A 9549-nucleotide genomic window follows, 5' to 3' on the forward strand; every position below is an offset into this window, starting at 1 on the left:
TTTTGGTCTATTTGTTGAGTTTAGTATAGTTTTTTTAATACAGTTTCTACTTTTTTTAAATCTATTTTCTAGCGTCTAGTGCAATTTTGAATATTGCAGGTCTGTAAAATTTGATGAAACTTTTCTTCGCCTTTCTGATTAATTTTTTTTTTACATTTCCTATTTAATCTAACAACAAGAGTTCGTTAAATATTTGACGGAGACAAAAGTATTACCTTTTACAAATTTAAAGGACCAGAACTGTTCGTGAATATATTTAACGAATCATATTAAACCTATTTTTGCCTTTCTCTTTCCTTTTTGTTTCCACCTCTCTATGCTTTTGCACTTAGTGATAGAGTTTGAATCGGTGACATGCGCCTAATCCTTATTCTCATGTTGCTAAATTACCACAAAATTTTTATGTACTGGAATCACAAACTAAGTATGTTAAATCTCAATAGCTTCACTTCAGTAGTTAATGATTGAACAAGACGGTCTAGTGCACTCCTTCCCAATCTTTTTACTATTCGGATTCAATTTTGTAATTAACAATTTTCCACATTGCATTCAAAAATAGAAAAATCAAGAGTTAACATCTAACAGCTTTCTATCCGTGTTAAAAACCTTTTCCAAGCATAATCTGATTAATTGCCAGTTACAAACTTGGATCAGTAAGTACAACCACAGCTCAACTGTTTCAAGAAAAAAAAATGAACTTGGAGAGGCTAATCACATCTTTATATGGGATCAAAAATGCCTCAACTTTATCAAACGGAAAAAAACCCTCAAATTTATATAATCAAAACAATTAAACAGTGTGGCATTCACAACAAACTTTCAAAACAAGAAACACTATGTATTAGTCTCAATATTACATTCACTAGGGATAATCTGACTGAGCTACTAATACTGATGGCTCTCCCAAAAAAGTAGAAACCTGAGAAAAGTAGCTCAGCTCCTTTTTAAGGTCATTACTCATCAGTCTTATGTCCTGTCATACAACACAACATATTCTGGAATGACTAATATTTAGTGTTACAGAAATATCATTATCCTTTTCTTAAACTCCATATTTGTTGTTTCCAGCTATAAAACTCGGATAAGGGGTCCACACCTCTGCCCTTCTCCATTTAATACCAAACTCGAATCATAGCAGGATCAGAACTCGTCAAACACGCCTACCACACACCATGTGTTGTACTATCTTTGCCGTTGAACTAAAGGCCCGGGGCATAGAACGATTATTATCCGCGCTCTAAGCTTTCACCTGACAGCTGAAGCACAACTAAGGATCATCATCATAAGGTACATTTTGGGCTGGTGAAGAAGAGAGTTCCAGAACAAAATTTCCACTGGTTCGAAGCTCAGCCAGCTCAGAAAAATCAGCAAGTTCTTCTTCACATATAATATTTCCTCTCAAATCCAAATGCTCCAGTTTACCTAAACCAATGGCAGAGGAAAAAGGTCAATGAGTTCCAAAATTAACTGACATTAAAGGTACAGAATAATAGAAAACATATATCTCTTCTAGTTTCTCAAAAAAGCATTAGAACCATCAGGCCCCTAGGAACCAAATGAAGACTAAAAAACATCCAAATTAGGAAATTGTTTTATATGGGAGAAATCGCCTGTGAGCCCAACCCCACTTCGTAAAGTATTAGCAGGTTCCAAACTCCGGGGAGTATGGGCCTGCCTCTCCACCCTCCTCGGAAAACCTATATCTCTTCTAGTTTCTCAAAAAAGCATTAGAACCATCAGGCCCCTAGGAACCAAATGAATACTAAAAAACATCCAAATTAGGAAATTGTTTTATATGGGAGAAATCGCCTGTGAGCCCAACCCCACTTCGTAAAGTATTAGCAGGTTCCAAACTCCGGGGAGTATGGGCCTGCCTCTCCACCCTCCTCGGAACTTAAATACCGTACTTTTGTCCACTGCATGATTTGAACCCCTGACGTGCACATACTCACACTAGAGGTGCTGCGTCCTTACAGTTGAACCTAAGAACTTAAAGCTAAAATCAGCTGAAACAAACAACTTCTGAATGAGACTATGCACAAAAGAACACAGTTCACATAATTAAAATCTTCTTTTACGCATCAATTTACTTGCTGATCATATGAATGAGGTGAAAGATTCATGAAATAGCCGATTTCAACGTATTACTTGTGAACTCGACTAAATGTTTTATCCCAAAACTCTTAAACTGTGGTTCACCTACATTAGTCATCATGGTCATTTTTCCAATGGCAGTTTAGAAAATTCACCATTTGCAAGGGAAAACTATCAGCTTGGAACTTGTAGAAACAAAAGTCCTGGGGTGTCGTCTGCCATCAGTTCACACTTTCTCGTTCCATTATTATCAATTAACAAAAAGAAGATATAAGATTGATATGATTTCAATGCTTTACCAGAAAAGCTGTCAATTTCTAGTGGTCACACGTTGTCAGTTCTATTTTGACAAGTTAACTTACGCTACAGAAAGAATCCAAAACGAGCGAAGAAACAGAGCACTAGAAGGTTGTACCTTTTGCAACTTTTACACCGGAGCTCAGGATTGACAAAGATTCTTTGGCCATAAAGTTGTATTTTGCATTTACTGATGAAAGATCTGGGGCATGAGAGAAAAGCTTTGACAGAAATCTTGCAGTTTCAATTCCACCTCGATTCTTGCTGCATAAGTTTAATGAACATTTTACTACTCTCTGTTAAAATTCCATAATCAGAAGTTCAATGGAAACTCCATTTAACCTTATGTTGATGGAGCGGAGCTTTGATTCCTTGACTAACTCTTTGCCTGCTTTCAAGAAGCCAGAAGAACCTAGTCCAATGTCTTCAATATCAAAAGCCTGAATACCTCCGCATAGAAACTTACCTAATGGTGTCCCTATCTCACTACAAAAAGTTAGGCAACGAGAGCGTCAAAAAAATGTTCACATTTTGCAATGGAAGTGTCAAATGAGGATAACAAAGGGAGAAATATGACACAGATGAGGTTCTGGCAGTATGAATAGTGTACTACATTTTGCTGCAATGCTTATGATATAATTTAGAGAGTTAACTTCACAACAAATGGAAAGCTATTAGAACACCAAATAATGAAATGACTTGATATACAGTTCCCAGGACAAAAAGGAAAGATTAGATTTGCAGCAAATTTGCCAGGCAGAGATGGAAGAGATCAAACATGGGAATAAGAAGCAAGCTCGCCTTCCTTTTTGATCCATGACAGCATCACCTTATCAGTCCAGCATTTTAACATGGCATAATATAACCCAAAACGTAGCTTAAAATGTCTCCCCACGTTAGTTGACAGAGTGAAACAGAAAACTCTTAGGAACTTCAAGCACAAAGAAAGCATGTGAAAGGCCAAGTGATAAACCATGAGGCACTCTCCGGGTCATATGTGATTTTTCCCTCGGAAAATATATTCTATTTAGGAGAAGTATTATGAAAATTGAATATAATTTGCAATCATATTTATTTTACCAACCTGCCAAGATAATTGCCTCCAATTGAGAGAAAACTGAGTGGTTTTCTCAAAGCAGAAAGAACTACTAGAAGTTCACAAACTCCAGAGCAAGTAAGCTCACAACTTTCCAACTTCAATTCGACAAGGGAGAAATACCTTTGTGACATCTCTGTGAAGTAGGTACTCAAGCACCTGGAAAAAAAAAATGCGGTTGTGAGATCTTAGCAAGGTGGTCACTGTACACAGAAACTAAATTCAACCAACCTGAATCCATCATCCTCGATAGGGTTGTCACTGAGATCAAGTTGCTCCAGATTAGGAATGTGGACTAGCACATATCTGAGACAATCCACATCGTCCCTCTGTAGATTGCAGTTCCTGAAGTTAGAGAAATAAGTAAACTTTGTATTGTACTAAAGATGACAATACAAATACTACACCTCTCCTGAAGACTCATTAAGTCAGCTTGTGACCAAAATTCCTATGGAACTGTTTATACAACGACAGGTCAGTGTGAATAGAAAAGCCAAAACATACCTTAAATTAAGTTTCTTTAATGACTTTAATGAATTGTATGTCCCAGATAGCTCTGTGATACTTTTGCCCTTCCATTTAAAATGAGAAAGCCATCCCGTAATCTGCAGTGTAAAATCTTCTATAGGTTGATTGATGATTACATCAGTAATTCTGAATACAACAACAGGAGTAAATGTCATTACTCACATTGTTTTCTGAAAGATCCAGAATGGTAATACTAGATGAAGCATCAAGGAGGGTATCAAAAACTATCCTCGCAAAATGTCGATGAAGATGATTGTCTGATAAGCATAATGAAGACAAGGACCTAACAGAAACACGATGCACAATTGTTAGTCTATGGAATCATTGTTTAGGGTTAGAGCTGATAGTATTTAGCATGATGCAAAGAACGAACAAGGAACAGTAATACATAAGTACGCAAATCATTACTATCACATGACCATCTTTGTATCTCTAAAATGATCGATCGTCAATTACAGGCTTAAATAGAATTATCTCCTATTTAGGAATAATATTGGCAGCATGAAATTTGTCACCAACCGAAGAGAAGCTAGGAGTCAAGTGTGAACTCTCTGAAACTGTTACTAAATCCCACATTGTTAGCAAATTCTGCTTGAAAGAAATGAGATTATCATGGACATACACATTAGGGATATTAACCAAAATTTGCCAGAATTACCCAGGAACACATATTGAATTAATAAAAAGTATATATGCATTTTAAGAAAAAGTAAATAGAGGATCTCTGTCATCTAAAACACTATCATTGCACTTGTATTGAGCTTTTTATAAAATTGCAAATTCTTCCAAGAACTAGAAAACTTCCAGAAATATCAGATTCTGTAAGATTACTGTCGCTAGTACCTTTGCAATTTCCTCCAAGCGTTAAACTTCACAAGATCAATACTACACACGCACCATTATTGCCGTAAGACGGAATTCTACCTATGAGCTCACATGACATCCTTGGTTTTATGATAGCATGAATATGAAGATACACCTCACATTAAACAACTCTTTTATTCAAAATACTTAGTAGTAGTTAACTGCTAACTATGAGTATACAGCATAGAACACTTAAATAAATGAGCTGATGGGAACTAAGGTGAAATCCACCATACCTCCCTAATGATATAAAAGATACTAGTCCAGCAGGCAAAGAAGAAATGTTGTTCTCTAGGAAGCTTGATGTCTTGATTGAGAAATGTTGCATTTCAGGTGCTTGAGGACAATGCATGCATAGCAAGTCGCAAATTGCATTAAGAGAAGCCACTGTAAACTTGCAATACATGAATTTAATCGACTTTAGGGATCGATAGTTCTGGTTGATGAGTTTGCATAACCCCTCGACCTGCAAGGTTGAAAACCACGGAAACGAAGTAGTGTAACAGTCAAGTAGTCAACATTTAAGCATAACAAGTTCCGCTCAAGAAGATATAAGAATTCGATACAAAGATATGTTTCCTATTTACTACATATGCCAAATAAAAAAATGCACAAGCACTTGAGATAACATGGCATAAAATCTTAAGAAACCAATATAACTCTATCATGAATCAGATATCATTGTCAGAAATCAATCCTGATGGGGAAAACAGTGTTACAGAGCTGAATCCCTGATCACTGATTATGGATCCACTTCTTTTACAACTCAATATAGTAAACCAAAAATAGAAAAAGAAGTCTGCAGGAGACACCAAAATTGTTCTACTATCAGCATTTGTACCTTTCAGAGCACAGTGACTTGAACATAGGTGCCAACAAAGACATGACCGGATTTAAGATCGCTTTCAAGATAAAGTTGTAACTTGACACAGCCGTCGTTTTGGAACTTCTCTTTCCTTTTTCTTGTTTTCTTTTCTGTGCATTCTTGTACTTTCCGGGGGGGGGGGGGGGAATTGGTTTCCCTAAGTTAGAATATTTCTACCCTTATCATCTCATCAGCACATGGTTTGTATGCCATGCTTAACATAGGATAGTTAATAGGAAATGGAAGGTAAAGAACTAACACATATTGGAACAAATGAGGGAGCTCTGCTTAACGATTTTATACTCAAGTGCAACCTGAAGACCTTAAGAAACAAGCTACATAAAATCAGATGAAAGCTAAGAGCATGTTTCACATATTTAGTTCTGACTTGAATTCCAAAAATAAATTTGCTTCAAAGTATACATTAGGATCTATTGTCAGTGGGGTATTTTGCATCTTATTCCATAAAGTTTTTATCTTTCCTCTTCTTTGTTCTGTTACTTGTGCATTTTGCTCTTTCCTGAAAGCTAACATGCACAACACATAACAAAAACCGCTAAACTTACATGCTCATCAGACTTAATCCACTGTAATTCCAGACTCTCCAACCTTGCATTTCTAAGTAAATGCTGCAACAAAGAAATGTAAGGTGATTATACACACAAACTAAAGGAAGCATTACGTTGTTCTTTTTCTATTTGACGACTAAACTAGGATCGACAATTTTACGCAACAAGTATTATCATTTTGAGGCTTTCTTTTTTCTACACAATATGTACAACTTACACAAATTTCTTCCACACACAGAACATTTGGCAGTCTCAGGTGTCTGCAATCAAAACAAAAGTAATTCAAAAAGGAGCTACGTTTGAGAAAATCAAGAGCGGTAGATGAAACACAATATGTAGCATGAATGCACAAATCATAAGTAATAATGAAGGAACTACATGCACATGATGGCACCAATTTTATCCTTTTAATGTTCAAAATCAATCACTTATTCTGCGCATCCCCTACGCACTATTTCAAAGGGGAAAAGAATGCAGAAAACTGCAGACAAGAGAACCCCAGTTCCAAACTTTGTTATACTTCACAAATGCAGTGTTGAAGATGATGACACATATTAATAGGAACATTTATTTGCATATGGCGTTTAAAGATATTTCTGTCATGAGGCTCGTTGTCCTCTGAATGGTTAAGGCCTGCAGGTTTAAAAACTGAAGTGAAAATACACCTGGCATATGATCCGAATTTTTGGCAGTGATAAGCAAACTTGGAGTAGTCACATGTGATTTTGCCGATGTGTCCCGTATGATCAATATAATTTAAAATTGAATCTGCACAAACAAAAGAAGCCTGTATCAACGAAATGTTACGTTGCTAGTTCAGGGAACTCCTGTTGAACTTTCTTTGCTTGAGCCATAATATTTTCAGAACAGGAGAAGACTTCTGGATAGAAGTACAACCTGTGATACACAATATACAGACAAATAAAGGCATCTACAAATCAACATGAATTTCTTACCGGGAACTTCTATTTCACTAATCTGACCATAAAAAGCTGGGAATAAAGCTATCTCTGCTGCTGTATCCAGGCATCTGTTTCTCAGAAAAATGTGAAATTTTAAAATGACAGGTGAAATGAAGCTGTATAATTTTAGTGATAACCACCAATAAGTAGATTTTGATGTTCGTACTTCTGCAAATGTGCTTCCCAGTACATCTGTTGCCAATCATCTGTGGATTCACGCTCTGCTTCTTTTCCTTTTGCTGAGCTGTCAAATGACTTATTCTTGGAATTCTTACTCTGCCGGCCAAGAGCAGGCCACCGTAATTCATAGAGAGTTTTCCACTCTTCCTCAAAATTCAGATATCTGCAGAAACATATTCCAAGTTCCATTCAAAAGAAAAACATCTGCAGATCATGTAAATATGGGCATCCTCTCTCTATACACATTTACTCATGATGTAACATAATCTTTCTTTATGACCGGGAACTAAAGAAAAATTCACTCAATTTCCTATATGAAACTACAAATGCAAACCTTTTACGCTTTCTCTGATTATCAACACCATCAGTCAAAAGCTCATAATCATTCAAGACATCAGATTTCCTGCAACACAAGATTTTCTGGTTAAAATCAGGTAATATTATGCACTTGTGCCACTACATAAAGGTGCGTGTGAAAAACCTAAATAATATCTACCAACTATATCAGTTATAAAGCACCTAAAAATGTTGATCAATTCCCCGTTAACTAGCTTCATCACTCTAAATTCCAAATCACTTTCTCAAACAATCGATGCACCAAAAGTTTCAAACTATACACCATTATTCGTCCTCTTAATTTAGCAGAAGTTGACAAATGGACTTTCAGCAGATTAAAAGAGATTCTAGATTATTGAGAACAGCAATGGAACCAAGATGCAAATGACGTGTACGGCTGATAAGCAGATACGACGTCTTACTAGTAGTATTAGCAGTACTAGATTCTCACAATGTTTAGATAAGTAATCATGTTCATGCAATTGGAAGTACAATGCGGTTAACTACGTCACAGCTGTTTCATATAAAGCTTTACAATGTGGTCAATCCCAAACTAGTCGTCAACTATTCAACTCCATTTAGGCTAGTTTCAATCCAATACTCAACTATTTCTCCGTTAAACAAAATATGGGTTCTCTAATAATAAGGATTCTCTAATGACTCCACCTTTGTGAATTTAGCATCGAATCTAAGCTCATATTGCTGTACTAAAGAAAAAGGAGGAGGGTCGGGGGTACATTGATACCCAATATAAATGAGAAGATTCTGGAAAATAGGGGGAAAACAGAGTTTACGTTCTACGCACTGTCATGTTAAGATGACTTACAACAACAGGTAAGTATCGAGTAGTAACCTGCTATAGCGTGTTAAATTGAACATTTACTAAAGACACATATAATCTTAAAATTTGAGTGTTGAGCTAACAACCTTTCTTGTAACTTTTGCAATGCCAAAGGAGGCAACTGCGGCAACAACTGGTCGAACAACTCCGTGGGAAGTTGATATAAGACTGATGAAAGTTCAACATCATCCCCTGAAAACAAAAACAAAAATGCTAAGCAATAGCTTTGTATAGTTCCATAAAAACAAAAAATAAAAATACAAATATCACCTTGAATGAGTTCATCTCTGATTGTGTATATGCATAAGGTGATTAATGATGGAACTTCCCGCATTTTTTCACAACCCTGATATTACTACTCCATAAAGCTGCGATTTTTACAATTGGATTGCAAAAATTCAGAAACAAATGTGAATCTGCACGAAATAACTAAAAAATCTAGGCAAGAATTTACAGTAAAAAGGAAAAGGGCTGTGACTTTAAGGGAAAAACAAAACAAGAATCGAAGTGTATTAAAATGAATAACTCTACAGTATGAGCTGCAGCGTAAGTAGAACTTGCCATATAGAGGGATGCAAGCCGAGAAAAAGAAAAGACCGATGGCTTCAGGCTAATTTCCCGAGTCTTGACCCCCGTGAAGTTTTGGGGTAAATTTCACGGTCATATAATTGTTATATTTTTTTCACCAAAGTTATATATCTATATTTTCTCACATAAAAATTATAAAATTTTCATTAACTCACACAAAATCATAGTAACCGAAAAATATAATTTTCTATAATATTTTCTCATCCACAGTTTTTTTTTATTTTCAGTCTAATAAATAATAACTCGATAAAAATTGAAATGACTCAACTTAACCCGATTCAATACCCATATATAAAAATTAAAATAATATTAAAAGTGAATTCTCCAAA

General features: G+C 35.8%; 1 protein-coding gene across 3 annotated transcripts; it reads right to left on the reverse strand.

The window, feature by feature from the left end:
* Positions 1–745: 745 nt before the first annotated feature.
* On the reverse strand, positions 746–9286 carry LOC104096985 (uncharacterized). Of its 3 annotated transcripts, none has more exons than XM_009603463.4 (17): positions 9194–9286; positions 8903–9000; positions 8719–8824; positions 7790–7858; positions 7442–7618; positions 7270–7343; positions 6979–7081; positions 6531–6573; positions 6311–6373; positions 5116–5345; positions 4178–4298; positions 3992–4092; positions 3719–3832; positions 3476–3646; positions 2734–2877; positions 2510–2655; positions 746–1422 (listed from the first exon to the last, which is right to left on the reverse strand). In XM_009603463.4, the coding sequence occupies exons 2-17, from the start codon at positions 8964–8966 to the stop codon at positions 1268–1270; spliced, it is 1881 nt and encodes a 626-aa protein (XP_009601758.1). In that variant the 5' UTR covers positions 8967–9000; positions 9194–9286; the 3' UTR covers positions 746–1267. The 3 variants fall into 3 exon arrangements, with proteins under 3 accessions (XP_009601758.1, XP_018626612.1, XP_033512243.1); XM_018771096.3 differs by having other exon boundaries at positions 9164–9233; XM_033656352.2 differs by lacking the exon at positions 9194–9286 and having other exon boundaries at positions 8903–9101.
* Between the last annotated feature and the right edge of the window lie 263 nt (positions 9287–9549).

Source organism: Nicotiana tomentosiformis, chromosome 6 (genome assembly GCF_000390325.3).
Source record: "Nicotiana tomentosiformis chromosome 6, ASM39032v3, whole genome shotgun sequence".
NCBI classification, from domain to species: domain Eukaryota; kingdom Viridiplantae; phylum Streptophyta; class Magnoliopsida; order Solanales; family Solanaceae; genus Nicotiana; species Nicotiana tomentosiformis.

What these genes read in the sequence shown, in the direction of transcription:
- LOC104096985 (XM_009603463.4), bottom strand. Translation starts at nt 8,966, where the DNA reads ATGCGGGAAGTTCCATCATTAATCACCTTATGCATATACACAATCAGA. An exon ending in TCTTTTATATCATTAGGGAG is followed by an intron (nt 4,299 to 5,115) that starts GTATGGTGGATT and finishes TGTTTCTGTTAG; the next exon opens with GTCCTTGTCTTCATTATGCT. An exon ending in TTAAAGAAACTTAATTTAAG is followed by an intron (nt 3,833 to 3,991) that starts GTATGTTTTGGC and finishes CTCTAACTTCAG; the next exon opens with GAACTGCAATCTACAGAGGG.